Genomic DNA, 24,243 nt, shown 5'->3' with positions numbered 1-24,243 from the left:
TATTGTTTCCCTTTTCCTTTTAAAAGGCTCCTAGAGTCTGACCTTTGGGGCTCCCAAGCTGTTGTAACACTTTCTTGTGTCATGAACACCAGTTCTGAAACCCAGAGGCCAAAAATGCTAAGATTTGAAAACATCAACTGTAAACATCAACTCATGTTTTCAGTGACAAGACCAAAAGTAGCAAGTTTTTGCTTTCTTCCAAAATGTTTTTTTTTGATTTTCATTCTCAGAATTCTTAAAGGAAGATGATTTTGTGTTTTTCTACTCTTAAAATGATTAATCCTTTGTTTTCATAGTTGGGATACCTCCTGGGTGTTCTTATTTAATTTTTTTTTTTCTTCTGTAATCACCCTGAGTACTTTTCTTGGCCTTTTTTTTATATGACCCTTTTTTTACCTTCCTATGGAGGCGTCTTCTCCTGCTTCCATGCATGGCCAGCAGAGGGCACCCTCAGAGCAGCTCAGCAGCCCTCGTAGCTGGGTTGAAATTAGCAATTTCCACAGTACCTTTAAAGACCCAGATTCTCCAGCTGTGGGGTTGGTGGGAGCTCAGTCTGGCTTTGGAATTAAGATTAGCTGAGGAAGCTGGGTGGCAGAGAGGTGGTGCAAAAGGGATTCATTAGCCTCAAGGAGGTTAAAGGGGAAATGCAGCCTAATGCCCCAGATCTTCAGACTTCTCTTTTCTTACTAAAGAAGTTGTAAATTACAAGCCGCTCTGGGTGGGACAAAGAAAATAAACTTAATATCTTTGATATTTTGCTTACTCCTAGCTGTTGTACTGCAAATAACAGTGACACCATTTGTTAAGTTAGACTTTTTCCTTCTCTTTTAATATTTTTCCTGCATATTAAATGTATCTCAAATACAGAGGCACTAGAGTTTTGGACAGCTGAGTTTTCTTAGAGAATAGAACCTAGTTTAGAGAAGTGTTCTATATATATTTTTATGTGCGCTCAGGAAAATAGTGAAGGTACAAATGTCCATAATTTCATAGTCTTTAGTTACTTTTTTTTTCACAATCATTTGCACTTAATTTTCTCCTTTCTTTTCAATTTGTGTTCATTGTTTTTCAGCTACAAAATAAGCTTAAAACCACAGGTTTTGGTGTACCTTCTTTGAGAGTACATGTTTATCTCAGCCTCCCTCCCCCCAGTGGCTCTGGGATAACATCTGGTCACAAGCCACACTCTGATGTTGGAGACCCAGGACAGCATACCGCGTGCCAGGAGTAATGGGGCAGCACCCACCATAGCAGTTGCCTAGACTATGGTGGGTGCATATCAAGTTAGAGCAAGGAGAAGGAGCACATCACCAGAAGAAGAGCACCCACACTCGAAGCCAGCATTTTTCTTAAGGGCTGCTCTTGATATCCTCAGTTACTTCTGTAACCCATTGGTGAATGCCTTCAGTTTCGGCTTCTTGTTGTAAACCCTTGTCTGTGACTATCTCTTAGAGACTCGAAATTTCAACCACTATTCCTTTGATTTACCCCAGTTCATCAAACAGGCTGTTCTCTTCACCAATGAGGCATTGATTTTCTTGTTCAAACATTTGTATTTCTTCTGGGGATAATTCATCTTCCCCTTTGCCATCTCCCCACATGCTCAATTCAGGTTGTGCTTTGTTCGGAGTCTATTTTGGGTATTCCTCAGTGACAGGTTTTTTTTTTCCATAGTCTTTTGAAGGATTCTGTGAAACTTTCTCAGAAGACGTAAATTCTCTTGTCTTTGTATTTGGTTCTGGTTCCAACTTACATGATCTTTTCTCATCACTGCTCGTTTAACTCTAGTGGCTCTTTGTTCTGAGTAAAGTTTACATAGTCTTTTTTTTTCTAAGTTTATTTATTTATTTTTGAGAGAGCATGTAAGAGCAGTTGGGGAGGGGCAGAGAGAGAAAGAGAATCCCAAGCAGGCTCCGTGGTGCAACACACTGAAACAGCACTCCTGTGCTTGCTGGAAACGTATCTCCTTGTGGGCTTGTGTCTTAAGTTGCTGAGTTGCTTCTGAGCAGATCCTCACGAATGTCTGAGCACCCTTGTCTATCTGATATGTGTCATCCTCTCACACCCAGACGTGATGTGGCTGTAAGCATTAATATAATCTGTCATGTGTTCCAGAAGATAACTTCTCAGTTTGCCAGTGTGCAAAAGCTTATGCAGGACAGAAGCGCATGGGTGGTGACCAGCTGGGTGCAGTAAGTGCCAGCACAGAGCAGGTATGCAAGGCACCGAGCTAGAGGCCACAGGCCTTTGTTTCCCCTCAACCCACAGCCATTCCGATCCACCAGATGAAGACAGCACTTCCTCTAAGGGTTATTCTAGAATTCAATGAGATAACACCTGTAGAGTGTTTTGGCATTACTTGGCCCCTAGTGACCAATAAAATGTGTTACTGTTGTGGTTATTATTGTTACCGTTCTTATTTCTATTTGTGGTGGGGAAGAACTCTGGAGAGAGTGTTGCTCTACAGAGAAGGTGTATTGGGAGGATGGCTAGGAATTTATCAGATGAGGACGAAGGTGGAAGACCACTTCAACTTGAAAGTCTTGGTGACTTGGCCTTGTGAATCATTGTTGCTTTCTGTGAATGGATGCGTGTGCTCGTGCATCAATTTTGGGTGCTGGGACTTGGTGAGGGTCAACAGCCTAGGTGACCGGTACTTGCTGCTCCGTGGCACCTTTCATGAAGCTGAGAGTGCCCAGCAGTTCAGAATCTCTGTTTCTTTTCTGTCATAAGATACTGAAATACATGGAAAAAAGAAAGCATGCCCCTTGGGATGAAGCCAGGAAACCCCAAGGCATCCTTGCAGATGGTCAGGGTCAGGAAATACTGTCTGTGTGCCTTCTGACTCTTACCTCTACTCCCCCTGTGATAAACCTCTGAGCCTTTTCTCCACAGCCTGGACCAGAACATCCGCGTTACCTGGGGACTTGTGAGAAATTCGGAATGTCGGGGTGCACACAAACAATCTGCATTTTGACCCAGGTGATTTGAGAAGCACCATCCCAGGCTATTGGTCCAGGCCATACTTTTAGTACTGGTGGTTCTCAGACAGGGATTCACAGGATTTAGGGGGCTGGTGAATGTGGATAGGGAAAGAATACATCCTGATGCTCCCTAACCAAAATGTAGCATTTTTCATTTGAAAATGTAGACAAAACAATGTAGTATTAGCTGTATTTCTGATTTTGTTACCAGTGGAAGTGGAGATATTTTCAGATCACCTTACAGTTTCTGCAGAAAAATCATTTATGCCCTGCTGAGGATTCTAAGTTATCAGACCTTCCACTCATTCTTGATGTTTAATACGTTCATAAAGAAGCATATTTTTAGTACATCATATTTAGAAAACGTAACTTTTTTTTGGAAATTGGTTTCCTTTATAATTTTATGTATTTTATTCTAGGCATTTAAAGCCATTATTTAGGGGAGGAGGCTGTAACCATCCCTAAGCTACTGCTGTGGTCCATGGCACTGAGAAAAAGGAAGGATTCCCTGCCAAAGAGGGAAAGAGAAATTTCCAGATTACGTTTTCTCAGGAAATTGTTACATTGTTGGCCTTTCTACCAGTGGAGGTTTGTTGTCCAAATGGGTGTAGAGGTACCTAGGAGAGGTACCTTGTATCTGCCAGCTGGTGGGAGGGGGTCATCCTTCAGCCAGTGGTGGTCAGTTGTCTGCAACTGGAGGGCCAGCGTGAGAGCAGGAGAGAGAAGCAGAGAGGGACCGACAATGGGAATAGGGCAGCTAGGCTTCACTGCCATATCCTCCTCATTCGAACATCAGAACAGAAATGTGGATCCTCAATTGTGTCACAGTACAGAACCTTGTTCTTCAAATCCTGTGACTACTTACCTGGAGTATAAGGTTAAAGGTCTATGTAAAGGTGGAGCAGCAGTGTGAGGAGCTTTGTGGACCCACTCTTCAGTGAAACACACAAAACTAGAGAAAACTGTAAAAAACAACCATTTAAGGTCTCTGGAAACTATCCTAAGGGCATGTAGCAAATGAGGAAACATTGATTCAAGAAAGCCCAATAAACTTGGCAAGAACACTGAGAATGTGGCATTTGAGCCTTGACACTTTCTCCCTTTCCCTTTCCTCAGCTCAGCTTGATGGAAGCTCCATCCCAGGTAGGTGTGGCTAAGAAGATGGGGCTCCCTCTCTTCTCTGCTCCCAATCAAGGGTTACTATATCTGACAAGGAGGGGAGGCCGCCATTGTTTCTCCTCTTCTCCAAGTAGAAGAGGTGCAATTCCTGGTGAGTTCAGCAGATGGAAAGGGCCTCCCTTTACTACTCCTCACCCATAGGATGGAGGATCGACCCAGGTGTGGAAGCCAAGAATATTGGGTTCCCAATCACCCTGCCCCAACTTGATCATAGGGCAGAGGTTTGATGTAGGGAGAGGCAAGCAGACAAGACCAGAGGCTACCACCTTGCCCAGCATTCAGAGTAGTGGCTCAGACAGTGTGCCCAGAAGAGGCAGTCTGTGCAGTAAAGACTTTGACCTTACACAAAAAGATGTCTGGCCTTTGCCATTGGATTCTAGGTAATTCTATGCCCTTGGAATATTATGCCTGATAAAAATGTTATTGTTTGCCTCGTGTCTCTGGGTCATACTGGATAGTCTGACAGTATGATTTAGGATGGGGGCTGGCCACACCAGGAAGACCAATAATGTGGTTTAGGGTGGGGACTGACATCAGCCATATGGGCAATCAATCATGTCTATGTAATGAAGCCCCAGTAAAACTCTGAACATTGAGGTTTGGTTTGGCAATACTCCATGCATATTATCACACACTGATGCTAGGAAAGTCATGTGTCCTGACTCCATGGAGAGAATAATGGAAGTTCCACGTTTGGTAGACTCTACTCTATGCTCTCTCTTAGCCCTTACAGCTTTGTGATGGAATGTTATTGTGCAATTGGCTTTTTAGGGATACTGAAAATTACTTGAGGGAGGTAATTTCTTTTTTCAGAACTCCCCAGGGGATTGGGGACTTCCCTTTTGGGCAACTCTTCTAGACTGAGTTGTTCATGCATTCCTGTCTCAGACTTGAGGTATTGGCATGGTATTGGCTTGAAGAGCAGGGAGCGGATAGTGTTACCATGTATGTAGTTTTGAATGGAATGGTCCAGTACCGTGCATTTTATTTAGGAAACCAATTGAGGAAATTGCTGACATCTAGATGACTTGCATTTTCCAACTGCGATATTTTTCTCTTGTTATGGTTGTATAGGAAGGCACTAGTTGTGTGAGGGTGGCTTCTGGAATCAGATGGCCTGGATTTACACCCTAGCTCTGTCAATGTTAAAACACAGATTTATTGAGGTATTATTTAAATACCAAAAAATTTACCAATTGCAAGTGTTTACTGATTTGTTGGTCAATATATAGAGCTGTGCACCCATCACCAAATAATTTGAGAATGTATCCATCATCAGCCCAGAAAGAGCCTTCATCCCATTTCCAGTCAATTTCTAATCATAGCTCTAGCCCTAGACAACCACTAAGCTGCTTTGTTTATTTAAAAAATATATTTTTAATGTTTATTTATTTTTGAGAGAGAGAGAGACAGAGTGCAAGCAGGGGAGGGGCAGAGAGAGAGGTAGATGCCGAGTCTGAAGCACAGAGCCCACCGCAGGGCTCAAACCCAGGAACCGCAAGATCATGACCTGAGCTGAAGTCAGACACTTAACCGATAGCCACCCAGGTGCCCCAGACCTGCTTTGTTTATAGTGCATGTCAAAAACATTTGCCAGTTAATCTACCACCACTAGGACATGAGGGAAAAGTTCAGTTTTGCTGCATCCTCATAAGTTCTGAGCCACAGCTTCAAGTTCTACTTAATAATTTACATAAATGTAGTATTTTATTCACTTAATTTGCATTTCTAATGATGTAGGAGGTTAAATATTACCCCACACAATTGCACACTCATTGTATTTCCTCTGTATTTAATTTTCTGTTTATGTCTTTTACCTCAAGGTGTTCTTTGACTTTTGGCCTCGACATTATGTCCTGAACCTGGAACCTCCTTTGGGCTCCTATCTGGGCCAGGCCTTAGGCATTTGAGTTTTTGATCCTAGTTCCAGAGGCCCATTTTCAAACTATCTGTGTCTAACCCAGGCGGAGTTGCTAGATATGTATGGCAGGGAAATTTTTCTGTTACTAATTATTGTGCTTTAAAAACAATGTATTTATTGGCTCAGTTGGGTGTCAGACTCATGATTTTGGCTCAGGTCATGCAAGATCTTGCAGTCGTGGGACCTGGGCCCCACACTGGGCTCTGTGCTGTGTGTGGAGCCTGCTTGGGATTCTCTCTCTCCCTCTCTCTTCCCTTCCCCAGCTTGTGCATGTGCTCTCTCGCTCTCTCTCTCTCTAAAAATAAATAAATAAACATTAAAAGATAATTTATTTATAGGTGCACCTGTGTGGCTCAGTCAGTTAAGCATCTGACTTTGGCTCAGGTCATAATTTCGCTGTTTGTGAGGTTTGTGGAGTTTGTAAGTTCAAGCCCAGCATTGGGCTCTGTGCTGACAGTGCAGAACCTCCTTCAGATTCTCTGTCTCCCTCTCTCTCTGCCCCTCCGCCACTCTCTCTCTCTCTCTCAAAAATAAATAAATAAATATTAAAAATAATTTATTTATAGAGAACAGATTGGTGGTTGCTAGAGGGGTGGGGTGGCGGTGGGTGAAGGAGGTCAAAAGGTACAAAGTTCCAGCTATAAAATAAATAAATCATGGGATGCACAGAGCCCAACACGGGCTCAAACTCACAAACAAATAGATCATGACCTGAGCCGAAGTTGGACACTTAACTGACTGAGCCATCCAGGCACCTTGGAATATATTTTTTAATATTGTGAAGTAAAGGTGAGAACTTTGGTTCAAAATCAAGTACAGAAGTGAGCTGCAGCTTCCATATCTGGTAATATGGAAGGCTAAGTTATCCACCCCCATCTTTCCTCTGCCCATTAATTGTAGGATAACATTTGTTTAAAATTGAAGTATAATTTACATGCAGTAATTACACAGTCCTTAAGTGTACAGTACAATGAGTTTTAATAATAGCATACTCCATGAAACACATACACTTAACAAAATATAGAACATCTTCATCAACCTAGAAAAGTTCCTTATGACCCTAACCAGTCAATCCTGCACTTCTACTAAGAAAGCAGTGTTCTAAATAATTTCCTGAAGATTAGATTTGTCTGTTCTTGAACTTCTTATAAATGGCATAATTATAGTATGTACATGTGGTAGATAGCTTCCAAAGTGGATCTCAATGATCCCTACCTCATTATATTTACATCTTTGCGTAATCTCCCTTTGAATGTGGCTGGAATGTGGGCTTGCTTCTCATGCACAGAATACAAAAAAAGTGATGTGATGTTCCTTCCAAGACTAGATCATAAAAGAGTATGGCTTCTATCTTTCTCTCTCTGACTCTACTCACTTGCCTGACCTGGTGAAGCAAACTGCCATTTTGTGAGCTGCTTTATGGAGAGGCCCACCTGCCAAGGAACAGCTGTGTGTGTGTGTGTGTGTGTGTGTGTGTGTGTGTGTGTGTGCATGTACTTAATCCAGGCAACAAAAATGAGTGAACTTGGAATGCATTTTTTCTGAGCTGAGCCTTGATATGACTGCAGTCATGGCTGTACTTTGATTGCAGCCTGTGAAAGACCTTGAGCCAGAGACACCCAGCCAACCCATGCTTGGATTCCTAACCCACAAAAATCATGAGATAATAAGTAATGTTGTAAGGCCCTAAGTTTTGGCTTAATTTTCCTACAAAATAGATAACTAGTGCAGTACTTTTTGATGTCTGGTTTCTTTTGTTCAACAAAATGCCTGATTTTCAGTCTTGTTTTTTGTGGGTATAGGAAGATATATTCTTAAAAATCTTATTAAAAACATCAAAAGCTACCAAGACAGCAAAATATTCCACTGTGGGAGTAGCTTCAGTCTAGAGAAGTATATTGAGCACTGAAACCACATTAGTTAAATGGAGTGACTTTGAGTGTCAGTTTTGATTGTGTGGGGACAAAAACTGACTCAAGAAGAGTCTGGTATAAGAACATCTCTCCATAAAACTGGGATCCCAAAAGGCGTTTACTTGCTCAGGATATGTGTGATCCAGAAGAATAAGGTATATAGTCAATAATATTGTGATAACTTCTTTTTGAAAAAAAATTTAAAAAATGTTTTTAAGTCTATTTATTTTGAGAGAGACAGAGGCTGTGTGAGTGGGTGAGGGGCAGAAAGAGAAGGAGACAGAGAATCGCAAGCAGGCTCCACACTGCAAGTGCAGAGCCTGAGGTGGGGCTTGATCCCACGGACTGTGAGATCATGAAATGAACCAAAACCAAAAGGTGGATACTTAACCGGCTGAGCCACCAAGGCACCCCAAAATATTGTGTAACTTTATATGGCAACAGATGGTAACTGCACGTACCATGGTGAGCAAGAATAATGTATAAAATTGTCAAAAAAAAAAAAAAATTAAAAAAAAAAAAAAGGGGGCGCCTGGGTGGCGCAGTCGGTTAAGCGTCCGACTTCAGCCAGGTCACGATCTCGCGGTCCGTGAGTTCGAGCCCGCGTCAGGCTCTGGGCTGATGGCTCGGAGCCTGGAGCCTGTTTCCGATTCTGTGTCTCCCTCTCTCTCTGCCCCTCCCCCGTTCATGCTCTGTCTCTCTCTGTCCCAAAAATAAAAAACGTTGAAAAAAAAAAAAATTAAGAATAATGTATAAAATTGTCAAATTACTATATTGTACACCTGAAATTAATATGACATTGTATGTAAACTATATTTCAATTTTAAAAAAGGATAGACTCAAGACTTTCCCAAATGTAATTACTTTTGTAAATTTGTCTTTGAAGCCATGTAAATGTTTTACACATTTATAAAGTTAAACCATAAAGAATTAAAAAAGATCCAATCTCTGAAAAAATGAAAACAAAAGAAACAAGTATATTTACATCCAAGAGAAGAAAGCCAATACATAAAGAATCAAGATTTTCAGTGTCAGATGAAAATAATCCAAATATAAAATCAAAGATATTAAGTAAAACTCATATAATCCTAACTCTGAATGACTCATGAAGTATATTTGCTTAAAAAATTTTCCCAGTTTTGCCCTAGAAGGATTAGAAATAATGACAAATTTAGTAATGATGAATACTCATTTTCCACTAAAAGATCAGGCTCCTTTGAGAAAAAACACATTGCTTGTCTGAAGCAGGAACTAGACAAGATGTCATTCTAGAAAAACATGGACACTAGCAAAGACTTCTGGGGTCTTGTCAATCTTGCCTAAAGAACCTAGGAGTGAATGTGAAGAGGCCCCCCTGGCCAAAGTTGGGCCACTTTGAGCACTGATAAGAATAATAACTACAAAGAATTGAAACAAATTTTAAAAAACCCAAAAAACAGAAAAACCACAAAAAATAACCAACCAGGTCTTTGGTCCACCTTGGAGGATACCAGGGAACCAATTCATTACTTTAAAATCAGTAAATAAAGAGAAAGAATCAAACATTTACTTCACCTTTTCTGTGTTAACTATACTTCAGTGTTCAGTGTAGTCCTGTAGCTCAGTTTCTTTTTTTTTTTAGAACAATGGAAGAAAAATGATAGAATTAGAATATCACCATTTTGCAATTCGTAATTAAAGATTGGTCCTAGGTGTGCCTGGGTAACTCAGTCAGTTAAGCATTGACTCTTGGTTCCAGCTCAGGTAATGATCTCATGGTTTCAGGGGTTCAAACCCCACACAGGTCTCTGTGCTGACAGTGTGGAACCTGCTTGGGATTCTCTGTCTCCCTCTCTTTCTCTGCCCCTCCCCAACTTGTGCTGTCTCTCTCTCAAAATAAATAAACTTAAAAAAAAGAAAAAGACTGGATCTAGGCATTGATCATCAGTGACTGCTAGTGTCAGAAAAAGAGACAACTGGACATCACATATCTCCTCTAGAAACACACAACACTGAATATGAAGAAGTCTTACTGAAAAATTGAACCCCAAATCTTATCAAATCTTTAGGACAGGAGTTGGCAAACTATGGCCTGTAGTCCAAATCTGGCCCACTGACTGTTTTTGTAAATTACATTTTACTGGAACACATTCATATAGTTTTTTTTTTTGTTTTTGTTTGCTTGTTTGTTTCTGGTTTTCAGAAAAAGAAAAGTGCATTTATTAAGTACTTCTTATAGCCCAGACATTTAAAAATATATATAGAGAAAATATATATTGAAAATCTATGTAATATATAATCTATATATAATCTATATATATATTTATGTATAATATATATGTATATTTTATATACATAATAGTGTATATATATTTTTCATTTAAAGGTTTTAGTCCCTATTTTGTGGCTGAGCAAGCTATGTCTCAGTGATTCAGTAACTTGCTCAGAGAAGGATCTCTCCCAATGGGAAGATCTGGAAAGTTTTAATAAAGGAAGTATCAACTCAGCTAGTTCTTAAAGGTTTGGTGGAATTTTAATTCAAATTTATGATTTTTAGTTATAAAAGTAGTACATGTTCTCTGTGGAGATTTAATTGTGGAGATTTAAAAAGTATAAAAAAGCCCAAAGATGCAAGTTGAAAAAACAAGCCCTTAAATCCACCATCTCACTAGAAAAACATTGTTAACATTTTGGTATATAACCTTATAATTTCTTTTCTACTAATTGTCATGTCTAAATGAACAGTTGGGACTACACTGTTTAGTCACCTGCACTTCTATAATGTAATTATTTCATTTAAACTTCGCAATAACTCTCCAAAGTAAGAAGTATTATCAATCAATTTTATAAGAATGACTTGAGAGACAGAAAGTTGAGCTTGTCCAACTCACATGACAGAGCCAAAATGCACATCTAGAATGTCTTTCCCAGAGCCTATGGCTTCCTCCCAGCTGCCTTGTAGACCATGAGCTGCACCATGGAGATGGCAGGGCATGGAAAGGAAAGAATCACTGGGAGAGATTGGTTCTAAGATTGGATTTGGTGACTGCTTCTATCTAGGGCATAAAGGAAAGAGAGAAATTTCCCAAGCACTCTAATTTTTCCAGCCTGGGTATCTGGGAGAAAGGAGGCTGATCCCACAAAGGGTACTGATTTCACAATCTGTTTAATAATAAATGTAATCTCTATTAGGCAAAAAGTATTTCTTCAATTCAGACTCACCTCTTAACTTAGGGCTCTACTAACCATGTGATCCAGTGAAGTTTTATCAAATTTGCAATCATTCTGCACTAAGAAGACCTGGCCATGGTTGAAAATCTTATGAGAGCCAATGTGGAGGCTGGAGCACCTTGTTCGTGCAAGCCTAGGCCTACACACACTGTGCATTTCCACCATGGCTATGCTGTACTCAATGGGACATCCTGACCAGGCACCAGGCTAAAGTGCAGTCAAACAAAATGGTCTCCTCCCCAAGTGGGCTTTATTTCTGCCCTAGCAGAAATGGATGGGAACAACAAGTTTTTGTTAAAAGAAAGGAAGAAATCAAAACATTAAATGTACTTCTTCCCTGGGCAGTATGTGTCAGCCTTATATCACCTATATAACAGTGATATTGTTTGTTAGAACAGCACAGAGAGTTTCAGGAAAGTCCAGAAATGCCACTTTGAATTTGGTTCCTAGATTTGCAACACTGAAAGAAGGGGAAGAAACATGGCTGTGTAGGAGTCAGGAATGTCTCTTCTGATTCCAGCCTCTGGACCCAACCATACCCTGCCCCACAGACAAGGAAATGTAGCCCTGCAGACAACAGTGGGAGAGGGGTTTTGATACTGTTGGGGAGGAAAAAGTTTTCCTCTACCCTTCAAAGTTCTGTTAGCTGGACCAAGAAGACATGAGGCACCTGGGTGAGTTGGTTAAGCATCCAACTCTTGATTTCAGCTTAGGTCATGATCTCATGGCTCATGTGTTTGAGCCCCATATTGGGCTCTGCACTGATAGTGTGGAGCCTGCTTGGGATTCTCTGCTCTTCTCCTGCTCACACTTGCTGTCTCTCAAAATAAATAAATAAATGTAAAAAAATTGACATGAGAGACAGATTAACAAAAGACAATCAAATTTAGCTCTGTATGTATGGGGAAATATAGACATGAGATTCCAAAGGCTGTCAGGCAAAATTAGCCGTATATGCCATCCTGAACTAAAAAGAAGGGGGTAGAGGTCTGGGACTACAAAGGTAAGCAATGCAATTCACAAGAAGAGTAAATGTTTGGAAAACCAAATATTTGCTGGGGCCACTCAGAAACAAAGGGACATAGAGAGAACTTTTAAAGAACAGGCCTTGCTAGGTTCCTCCTTGTCTACCATACCTAGTTCATATCATGATATAGTTCTCTGTGGTGACAGCTCTCCTTCTGGAGCAGGTCTTCTCTCTAAATTCCTCTAGGCAGAGTTGTGAGGGGGAGGTCAAAGTTTCTTTCTGAGACTTTTGGGCCTTTATTGTTTTCTGCTCAGCATAATTTACATGCCAAAGTGAACCATATTGGAGCAGCCTGCCCTTGGTCTCTTTCTACAAAACAAAGAAGGAGGAGTGGACACATGTATGCTATGACCCTTGGGATCCTTGAACCCTTTGAGGGTCTATCTGACAAATTTACCTTTGACCAAGGAAAGAATGATTCACTGGTCAAACGGTTCCGGTTCAATTACTGACTAGATACACAGCATCCAATTCCACCATCCACAACCCCCAAGCCCAAGATAATTTGTTTTGTTCCTTTCTCCTCTCAGATTTTCTAAACCTTATCATTTTTAAGAAATTCACCCTCAGGGAGCTAATTTTTACATAACTGTTTGTTCTCTGTGTTTCTTCAGGAAAACTTGTTCTCCATTTCTGGATGATCTGCATCCGTAGAAAACATTAGCTTTGCCCTCTTCGACTCTGAAAACTTGGCCGCAAAGTCAAATTCCCTTCAGGTCTCTCTAGTGCGAAACTTCCTGTAATCCTTTTCCCTAACACATACCACAGATCACTTACACAGATGTTTTGGAGAGAAGACCAGGCCCTTACAAACATCCTATAGAGAGCCTTCTTCGGAACTTCTTCACACCTGTTTCCTCCTCTAAATTGCCTCAGCTTCTGGTTCCCCTTTGCTCTCTCCTAAATACCTTATCACATTGTAGGCAAACTCTTGTGTCCTCTATTATGTACTGGGATAGATAAAACACCCAAATAAACATTTGAATAGCAGGGTGATTATGAATGAATACTTTTCTATCTTTTCCTTTTTCATCCTGTTTTTCTCATTCCCTCATTTCATGGGCTTCCAGTTGAGGTCTATACTTGGTCTCTGAGACTTTGCAATTTTCCCTTTACCTGTACAAGTGTATATCACATCTTCGTCAAAAAGTTCTTCATGGCACCCACACCAGTGAAAGTTCATTTTTCCTTTCTCATTCAATAGTAAATATTTATTGACTACCTACTATGTTCCAGGCACTGTTCTGACAAAACATATAAAGTCTCATTCCAATGGAGCATCAGCAGGAGGCCAAGAATAAGTAAATAAATAAACCAATAAATAATATACTCAGAAGAAAAAAGAAGCAGAGTCATGGGAAAGAATGATGGGAGGTGGGCTTGGCTTGGCCTGTTACCAAACCTTAGCAAAAATAGTTACTTGTTGTCTTCATATTTATCAAATATCTAAGTCTATTACTCCTTTGGCAACAGATGTGGATGCACTGAATTTTTTTAATTTTTAAAAAATGTTTATTTATTTTTGAGAGAGCATGAGCAGGGAAGGGGCAGAGAGGGAGACAGAATCCGAAGCAGGCTCCAGGCTCCAAGCTGTCAGCACAGAGCCCAATGGGGGGACTCGAACTCACAAACTGCAAGATCATGACCTGAGCTGAAGTTGGATGCTTAGCTGACTGAGCCACCCAGACATCCCCAGGTGTGGATGTATTGAGATAACTGATCAACAACACCTGCTTTTGCCAACCAACCCTCAAATGGGAGGAGTAATAATGTTCACCTCATGAAGATTAAACAAGATATGTAGTCCTTGTACAGTACTTAATGCAGTGTCTGATACAAAAAGCATACTAAATACAGGGTGGCCAGAAAAAATGGGAAGGAGGGGGGAGCTGCCATTGGCAAAGTCCATCTCTTTTGCTCTACTTTTAGCTCACTCTTCACACTATTTGTGCTTTCTTCAGGCATCTCGTAGCTTTATGAGCAATTGACCCTTGCACTGAGAAGATGCTCCAGATAAAGATCTTAGCTGAAAGTGATATGATCAACAGATGGCACAGTTTGGAAGGAATGCAGGCTGAACTTGACAGTAGCTGGTATGTCTCACTTTTGTCCCTGGGGCTTCTCTTTACCCACAGAAATTCATTTGGTCACCTGACACACAAGCAAACCTGGAATTGAGGGAGGTAATAGTCCACAGGGCAACCTTGATCAATGGGCATGAGGGCCAATACATAAACACACTTTGCTTCTGTACTTAGGGCAGAAGGGGCTGCAGTGCATTATATGGCTTCTCAGAGCCTTTCCCAGGATGGAAACTTAGCAGTGACCAGCTGAAGGGACACGTCTTTCCATCTTTCCCTGTTTTTAATCTCCTGGTCCCAACCTAAGTCTTGCTCGTTGGAATCACTTTCCAAAATAATTACCTTCATAAGGCCTTTATATCAGGAAAAACTCAGACTAAGATGGTCTCACTATTTATATGCTGGTCTTTCCTTTTAGATTCTATCTCCCAATATTTATATATAAATTATATATATTCATATTCATATATATATATGAAACTATCTAGTCTCTTTGCTTCTTCATAGCTCCTACAAGTTTTTTTAATTTGAGTATAGTTGACACACATGCTACATTAGTTTCAAGTGTAAAACATAGTGATTTTATAACTCTATACTGCATGCTATGTTCACAAGTGTAGCTACCATCTGCCACCCTACAAAACTATTATAGTACCATTGACTACGTTCCCTCTGTTGTGCCTTTTATACGTATGATTTATTCATTCTGTGACTGGAAGCCTGTCTGTGTCTCCCACTCCCCTTCACCCATTTTGCCCAGCCCCCCACTCCTCTCCCCTCTGGCAGCCATCAGTTTGTTGTCTGTATTTATGGGTCTGTTTCTGCTTTTTGTTGGTTTATTCATTTGTTTTGTTTTTTAGATTCCACATATAAGTGAAATAATACAGTATTTGTCTTTCTCTGTCTGATTTATTTCACTTAGCATACACTCTTGTCCATATTGTCCCAAATGGCAAAATCTCATCCTTTTTTTTAAAAAAAAATTTAATGTTTATTTTATTTTTGAGAGAGAGAGAGACAGAGTGTGAGTGGGAGAGGGGCAGAGAGAGAGGGAGACTCTGAAGCAGGCTCCAGGCTCCAAGTTATCAGCACAGAGCCTGATGTGGGGCTCGAACTCATGAACTGCGAGATCATGACCTAGCCAAAGTCAGTCGCTTAACTGACTGAGCCACCCAGGTAGCACAAGATCTCATTCTTTTTTATGGCTGTGTATTATTCCACCGTGTGTGTGTGTGTGTGTGTGTGTGTGTGTGTGTCACATCTTCTTTATACATTCATTTATTGATGAACACAGGTTTCTTCCATATCTTGGCTATTTTAAAGAAGGCTGCAATAAACATAAGGGTGCATGTATCTTTTTGAATAGTGTTTTTTTTTGGGGGGGGAGGGTAAATACCTAATGAAATTATTGGATCATATGGTAATTCTATATTTAATTTTTTGAGGGTCTTCCATACTGTCTTCCATAGTGGTTGTACCAATTTATATTCCCACCGATGGAACATGAGGATTCCTTTTTCTCCACATCCTTGCCAACATATGTTATTTCCTCTCTGTTTGATTTTAACCATTCTGACAGGTGTGAGCTGATATCTTATTGTGGTTTTGATTTGCATTTCCCTGATGATTAGTGATGTTGAGCGTCTTTTCACATGTCTGTTGGCCATTTGTATGTCTTCTTTGGAAAAACGTTTATTCAGGTCCTCTGCCCATTTTTAAATTGGATTATTTGTTTTTTTGGTGTTGAGTTATATAAGTTCTTTATATTATTTGGATATTAACCTCTTTTGGATATATCATTTTCAAATATCTTCTCTCATTCATTAGGCTGCCTTTTCATTTTGTTGATGGTTTCCTTTGGTGTGCAAAAGCTTTTTATTTTGGTGTAGTCCAAATAGTTTATTGCTTTTGTTTCTCTACCTGAGTAAACATATCCAGAAAATGTTGCTACAGCTGCTGTCCAAAAGATGACTGCCTATGTTTCCTTCTAGGAGTTTTATGGTTTCAGGTCTCACATTTAGATGTCACATTTAGGTATTTTTGTATGTGGTGTAAGAAAATAGTCTAGTATCATTCTTTTGCATGTAGCTATTCAGTTTTACCAACACCATTTATTGAAGAGACTATCTTTCCCCATTGCATATTCTTGCCTCCTTTGTCATAGTCTAATTGACCATATAAGTGTTGGTTTATTTCTGGCCTCTGTTTTCTTCCATTGATCTATGTTCCAGTATCATATTGTTTTGATTACTACAGCTTTGTAGTATAGTTTGAAGTCTGAAATTGTGATAACTTCAGTTTTGTTCTTCTTTCTCAAGATTGCCTTGGCTATTCAGGTTCTTTTGTGATTCCACACAAATTTTAGTTTTATTTGTTCTGGTTCTGTGAAAAATGCTGCAGGTATTAATCAGTAGATTAATTTGGGTAGTATGGACATTTTAACTCAAGGTAGGAAGTTTCGGTCATCAGATTAGCACACAGTTTCTCTGCAAAGGACCTTTTAGACTGTTCTTTCAGTATATGTTTGGCTCCAGCTTGGCCAAGCTGATGATAACTGTTTCTGTACATGTAAACAAAATCCAGGGATCACATCACTTATTACCAAATTTCTCTTTGATTAACAAAGTCTACATTTCCACCTCTATAGCTGGTAGAGACAAGGTCTTAAATTTTTTCAAGTTGGAATACTGTCATTTGGAGGGTTACAATGAACTGTCATTTTGAAGGTTGTATTTTAGGGTGCAGACTGTTCTTTAATTCTAGAAGCAACATTTTGATGAATCTTTTGGTAATGCTAATGCATCTACCACTTCTGACTCCCATTAAATTCATATATGTATGTATGTATGTATGTATGTATGTGTGTGTGTATATATATATATATATATATGCAAATGCTTCAGAGTGAGATGTTAAATATTCTGTTTTGGAATAAAAATTGAATATAGCTAGCTGAATTATTGATCTACAGCATTATTTTTCCCCCTTGAATGTAGATTTAAGCTGTTTTATAATGATATGTTTTTATTTGCCCTTGGGAAGAAGCAGAGAGACAACAGCCTGGATAAGCAACAGGATGGCAAGGAGTGACCAGCAGAAGAGGAGCATTGTCCTGACCCAGAGACTATAGAATTGCCTGGCTGGAAGGAGATGATTTGGGGAACAGTTTCTTTAGGGGTACCCAAATATTACTTGAGGAGGAAAAACCTAATAAAATACTGAACTCCTAGAGCCAAAGCATAAGAGACTCTTAAAAACTGAGAACAAACTGAGGGTTGATGGGGGTGGGAGGGAGGGGTGATGGGTATAGAGGAGGGCACCTTTTGGGATGAGCACTAGGTATTGTATGGAAACCAATTTGACAATAAATTTCATATATTGAAAAAAAATAAAATACTGAACTCCTTGATGGCAGTAGAATAGAGACTTAGACTATGTTATTTAGGCATTTATAACTTCTGAAGTTCAGAGAAGGTGGGAACATTTTGATTATACATGATTCTTGCACATCTCTCTCCTCAACCCCTTTCTTACGTTCTTTTTAAAAAGGTTTAAGTTATTTAAACTAAACAAAAACAAAAACACTTTACCTATCTCTTCCATCCCTCAATCCCTACTCCTGGCAGCCATCAATCTGTTCTTTACATCTATGGGCTTAGTGTGTATATATAGGTATATATTTCACATATTATTATTCAATCATTAATGCATTATTTATATATAAATTATAAACATGTATTTATATTCACACATGTAAGAGAGATATTACAGTATTTGTCTTTTGTTTTCTGACTTATTTCATTTAGCATAATACCCTTGAGATCCACCCATTCATATAGTTATTGTATTTGTGACTAAATACCTGTGACTGCTTTTGAACCACGATGGCCAGGGTCTTTGTTTGCAACAGAGACCCTTCAGCCCACTAACCTGAAAATCTTTACTATCTATACTCTTAAAGAAACAGTTTGCTGTCCTTGCTCTAGTTCTAATAGTTTAGAGGAAATATAGGGGACAGAGGAACATGTTTAAGTGACACCATAGAGAGTAATCAGCAAAATTCAAAATGTGAAATAATCTATGAAATAAAATTAATTTCTTTAACAAGTAAATGCTAGTAAAATAATTAAAAAATTGTTGTTAATGTTTATTCTTGAGAGAGAGGGAGAGAGACAGAGACAGAGACAGAGACAGAGTCAGAGTGTGAGGAGGGGAGGAGCAGAAAGAGAGGGAGACACAGAATCTGAAGCAGGCTCCAGGCTCTGAGCTGTCAGCACAGAGCCATGGGGCTCAAACCCACAAACTGGGGAAACATGACCTGAGCCGAAGTCAGACCCTTAACCAACTGAGCCACCAGGTGCCCCAAGAATTAAAAAAAATTTTTTTTTTTAACATTTATTTATTTTTGAGACAGGGAGAGAGAGAGAGAGCATGAACAGGGGAAGGTCAGAGAAAGAGGAAGATACAGAATCTGAAACAGGCTCCAGGCTCTGAGCTGTCAGCACAGAGCCTGACGCGGGGCTCGAACCCACAGACCGTGAGATCATGACCTGAGCCAAAGTCGTACGCTTAACCAACTGAGCCTCCCAGGTGCCCCACCCCAAGAATTTTTTAAGAAGAGTGGGAGAGACTACCTGTAGGAAACACATCAACTTAATGTAAAGTGTAGGTCTTTAAGAAAAATCCTGATTCAAAAGTCAACTTAAAAATATGAATGAACAATCAGAGATGTCTAAGTATTGACTGAATATTTGATAGTGCCAGAGTATTACTATTAATTGTTCAGTTGTAGCAACAATATTGCTTTTATGTTATTCTTTTAAATTTTTTTAAATTTATTTATTATTGAGAGACAGAGAGAGACAGAGCATGAGCATGGGAGGGGCAGAGGCAGGGGGAGACACAGAATTCGAAGCAAGCTTCAGGCTCTGAGCTGTCAGCACAGAGTCTGACGCAGGGCTCGAACTCACAAACCACAAGATCATGACCTGAGCTGAAGTCAGATGCTTAACCGACTGAGCCACCCAGGCACCCCAGCTTTTATGTTATTCTTTTAAAGAGTCCTTGCTGTCATGGAGTGGGGAGGGTAAGGAAAGTGGGTATATACAAAGTAACAATGGCCAATGAAATGACAGTTAATTTCTGGTACACAAAGCACAGTAAATAAAGGGCATTTATTTAATATGCTATAGTTACTTATGTTACATTATAGTTACTCATAAAGTATGGGTAAATGGGAGTTCATTAAGTTAGTCTCCTACTTTTGTATGTTTTTGATGTTTGTCTTAATATAAACTTTTACGATTGCAAGAATTTTAGGAGCAATTATAAAAAATTATTGAGCAACATTAAGAAGGACAATAAGAAGACCTAAAAGGAGACATAGACCATGTTTATAGTTGAAAGACTCAATATTGCAAAAATGTCAATTATTCCTAAATTGAGTCACAGTAGGGCTCACTTCAGTGAGTTCTACAGCACCCTCACATTTGTCAATATCTCCATGGGGATTTCCAGTCCCAGGCAGCAATTCCCTGCCAACCAATCTTATCCTCCTGACTGTGAAGGGCTCTGTCTCAGGCAACCCAGAGAACTTCTTCACCATCCAGTTGGCTGCAATCACACTCTTTCCGGTGAGGTCTGAAACCCAGCCTTGGGTTCACATTTGTTTGTTTCTTAGATACTTTCCTTTAGCCCTAGACTCCTTTGAGTTCTTTTATGTGACCTTTTAGTAGCTAATTCCCTATAAATAGTTAATAATTTAATAGTCCCTGTTCAAACTGCTGTGTGGTTTGTGTCTTCTGAGTGGATCTGACCAATATACTAGCAGAATTGAAGTTGTACATATATATAACATGTGGGACCCAGAAATCATGTGTGTGAGTGTGCGTGTATGCATATGACAAAGAGAGACAGACAGAGACAGTGACAGGGAGGAACTTCCACATGTATAATAACGTAGATACACAAGAATATCCACAGCAGTGTTGTTCAGCATAACCTAAAACTGAAAACAAATCCAGTCTTCGTCAATAGGAGACAGACTGGCTGCAGTATGTGAGAGAAAGAGGAGTCAAGGATATCTCCAAGATTTCTAATCTGAATAGCTGGAAGATGAGAATTACCATTCTCTGAGATAGGAAAGTCTGAAAAAGGAGCAGTTTTCACATTTGGAGATAATCTTAGAAGCCAGTTTTATATACATTAAATTTGAGATGCCTTTTAGGCATTCAAATGAAGGTGTTAAGTAGGCAGTTAGATATGCAAGTCTGGATGACCAGCCTGGGTTACCATTGAAATTATACGTTTGGAGGTCCTCAACATAGAGTTCTTAAAGTCCTTAAAGTCAAGCAATTGACTTAAAGTGCTGACTTAAAAGTCAGGTAATGTCACCAAATGAGTGAGCATGGATAGGAAAGAGAAGAGGGTCAAAGTCTGAGCTTTGGGACAGTCTTCTTGGATGGCTGCCATTGTCTCCTCACTCCCCCTGCTTTGGTTGTGTTTCTCACCCTCCATTCCCACCCTCAAAAGGTCATGATCTGTTAGCATCCAGACTGACCTTCCAAAAGCATGATTCAAGTTATACGACTCTATTGCCTGAGCCTCTTCAGTTGGCTTCCTGTTGCTTATAGACTAAAGTCCAAACTCCTCACCTAGAGGATCTGGCTCCTCCCCAGGCCTCCACCTTACTTGACTCTTTCTCTGCTCTCTACAGACCATTCCTTCTGCTATGTAGTGTTATTTATTCCTCAAATACATGGATCTCTCTCAGCGCATTTGTGCTAGCTGTTCCTTCAGCCTGGATGGGGAACCTCATCTTCATAGGGCTAGCTCTGTCTCTTAATTCAAATTTCAGCTCTAAATGCTGCTTCTCCATAGGATCCCTTCCTGAACACACTCTCTAAAGTAATTGTCCACCAGTCGCTTGAACAGGTCACTCAATAGCACTTATTCATGGCACTGATATCTGACATTATCTTACTTATTTGCATATTGTCTGTCTCCCTTACTAGAATCTCAGCTCCCCCACGACAGTGACATGGTCTTGTTTATTATTATGTATTCCCAATACCTTGAACAGCAATGCTACCTGGTAGGCAGTCAGTAAATATTTGTTGAATAAATAAATGCATGACTTCCAGGATTCTATATCCTTCTTAGCATGCTTTTTTAGCTTCCAAATTCCGGGAGAGAACCTGGGCGGCCATTTTTCTTTGGGCTTTATCTTTCTTCATGTCCTTTTGCTTTTTCACCAGCTCCCCCATGGTCACAAAAGCCCAACAATGCTGTCAAAAATATTAGAAAGAATACTTTATTCCAAAGCCTGTGAAACAGAGGATTGTGTAAAGAAGTTACTCTAATCTAAATGTCTCCACACAGTGGAATGCAGCTGGTAACTCCAAAGGGTGACTGACACGCCTCCGGAGCAGCCACGCCCTCGGAGGGCTGTGGAGGGGCCAGGCCAGGTCTGAAGCTGGTCCAGTGCAGTCATGGGGGTAGCCCTGGAGCAGTTCTTCATTTTTGTAGGGCTGCTGGCGTGCCTGGCGTACCTGGTGAAGTGTGTGAGATTCTCCAAATGTATTTTTCTGCACTTCTGGAAAGTTTTGCCAAGGTCTTTCTTGAAGTCAATGGGACAATGGGCAGGTAAAAACAGCTTTCCATCTCTTGTTTCTTGTTGTTCCTGCTTATTATTATCTACGTTTCAAAACATAAACTGCATCTTTTGCTTTTGAGAGCAAAGATATACTGCCTTTGGGTGACTTTTATTTGGGTGCCTGGAAAGCAGGAGTGAAATTGGAATTCCTTAAAAAACCAGATGTGGGGCATGAGGAGAATTAGCTGGAAGAATGCCACTCAATTCTTGCGTCTGTGCTTGCCCTCTCAACCTTACTAGTTGGTTGGCTCCTTTTTTGGAGTTTCTGGTGATATAAATAACAAATTTGACAGAAATTTCTGCATCCTTTTCTACAGATTTTTGAGGGCCTGGGGTACTGCCACTTTGTGGAAGGGTGTTTCAAAATCGGAAATACAAATAATTTTAATTCACTTTATTTAAAAACATTTCTCTGAACCTTTTCATGAAGTGAAGGTATTACAAAATGAAAGTAACAAAGATCCCTATAGGGACACATTTTTGAGATGGTTAGATATGGAATCTGGGTCTGGTTTGTGTCCCAAATAGATTAATCACTGCCTACTATTGGGATTTGCCTCCTGGAACTACCACGCAGACTTTCAGCCCCATGACTGGGCTTAAGGTGAAAAGCAGGAGGCGTGGTTTCAGCATCTCCTTGAATGAAGTGCTAAGGTTACATGAAGAAATCCAAGAAATCTAGTGACTTAAAAAAAAAAAAAAAAGAATTTAAGCAGCTTTAAAAGTACCATGCTAGGCTAAATAGGAGAGATTACAAACAACCTCATAGGGCTGCCAGATAAAATATAGGATACTGAGTTAAATTTGAATTTCAGATAAACAAGGAATAATTTTTTAGTATATGACATCGCAAATATTATGTGGGACATATGTATACTAAAAAATTACTTTTTGTTTACCTGAAATTTAAATTTAGCTGGGCATGCTGTATCTTTATTTGCTAAAGCTGACAACCATACAACCTAAGCAACACAGATAAAAAAATTACCATATAAAAAATTGTTTGGAATGAAAAATGGGTTTTTAACTGTTGCATGTTATATTTGAAATGTGTGTGTGTGTGTATGTGTGTGTGTGTGTGTGTGTGTCGGTGAACACTCCTTCGCTCTTGGGGCAGTATGCTATCTCCAGAGAACTTGCTAAATAGCTTGAACTTGAGTGTTCTGGATCCAAACGTCCTACTTCACACAGATCCCAAAGCCCACGCACTTGGCAGGTGGATGGGGGTAGGGTGGTGCTTAGAACTCTGCACAATGGCTGCCCGTCAATGCAGGGCCAAGCCCTTCTGAGAATACACACTCCAAAAAAAGTACACATGGGGTCAGAAACCAGAGTAGTTGTTGGTTCACATTTAAAAAAACCATAATCTTGGGGTGCCTGGATGGCTCAGTCAGTTATGCGTCCCTCAGGTCATGATCTTATGATTTCGTGAGTTCGAGCCCCACATCGGGCTCTGCTCACTGACCCTGTCAGTGACCCTCTGCTCACTGACCCTCTCTCTCTCTCTGCCTCTGCCACTTGCACTCTCTCTGTCTCTCTCAAAATAAATAAACTTAAAAAACTCATAATCTTAATCTGTCCTTTGAGTCAATATTGAATAGAGTTATCACTAGCAAGAGTAAAATGTCCTTGGGCATAAGCAGATATCTGGGAGAGAAGACAGAACAAGAGCAAGAAGGGGAATGAGAAGAAAATCCAATGACTAAAGACCAAAAAGTTCAACTCTTCAGAACTCTGTGACTGATTAGAAAATTATGTCACTGGTGTATCTTTATAGACTTGTGGCCCCAAATTCAGATAGGCAGGTTTCACACCCTGTTGTCATCATTTTTAGCAACGTGACCTTGACTGAGTTACTTTCTCTCAGCTTTCTCCTCTATCAACTAAGGAAAATAATGGTCCCTGCATTATGAGTTTGTTTTGAATATTAAATGAGATGATGGATCTAAAACACTTGCAACAGTGCATGGCAGAAAGTAAGCCCTCACTAGAGACCAGCCATTTATTGATGTAATTATCTTAACTATAGTACAGACCTTGTATTGGGTGATTTTGAAGATTCCCAAAACGGTGAGGAAGGGGAAGCAGAAGTTCACCCTGAGCATAGCACCTGTACCAAGAGGAGCAGGTAATATGCATGGATTCACCTTAAAGTACCCAAGTGAGCAGATTAAACCATTAGCAGTTATGAAAAGGAGCATGCACTGCCAATGTGTTTCTGGAAGCTTGTACAGCTTGGCTGGTCCTTACTTTTCAATAAACTAAATGTATCTT

General features: G+C 40.0%; 1 protein-coding gene and 1 pseudogene across 1 annotated transcript in view; one reads left to right on the top strand and one right to left on the bottom strand.

Moving 5' to 3' along the window:
- Positions 1-1,263: 1,263 nt before the first annotated feature.
- Positions 1,264-3,758, bottom strand: LOC115499072 (annotated as a pseudogene).
- An 18,032-nt stretch (positions 3,759-21,790) lies between these two features.
- The window catches only part of HSD17B3 (hydroxysteroid 17-beta dehydrogenase 3), a 48,308-nt gene continuing 45,855 nt past the window's right edge, over positions 21,791-24,243 (top strand). Inside the window, exon 1 of the mRNA XM_030293701.1 lies at positions 21,791-21,959. Coding sequence (XP_030149561.1) covers positions 21,806-21,959 — 154 coding nt within the window. The 5' untranslated portion in view covers positions 21,791-21,805. The remainder of the gene's footprint in view (positions 21,960-24,243) is intronic.

This window comes from Lynx canadensis, chromosome D4 (genome assembly GCF_007474595.2).
Source record: "Lynx canadensis isolate LIC74 chromosome D4, mLynCan4.pri.v2, whole genome shotgun sequence".
Taxonomy (NCBI): Eukaryota; Metazoa; Chordata; class Mammalia; order Carnivora; family Felidae; genus Lynx; species Lynx canadensis.
This window is presented reverse-complemented; position numbering and strand designations above follow the sequence as displayed.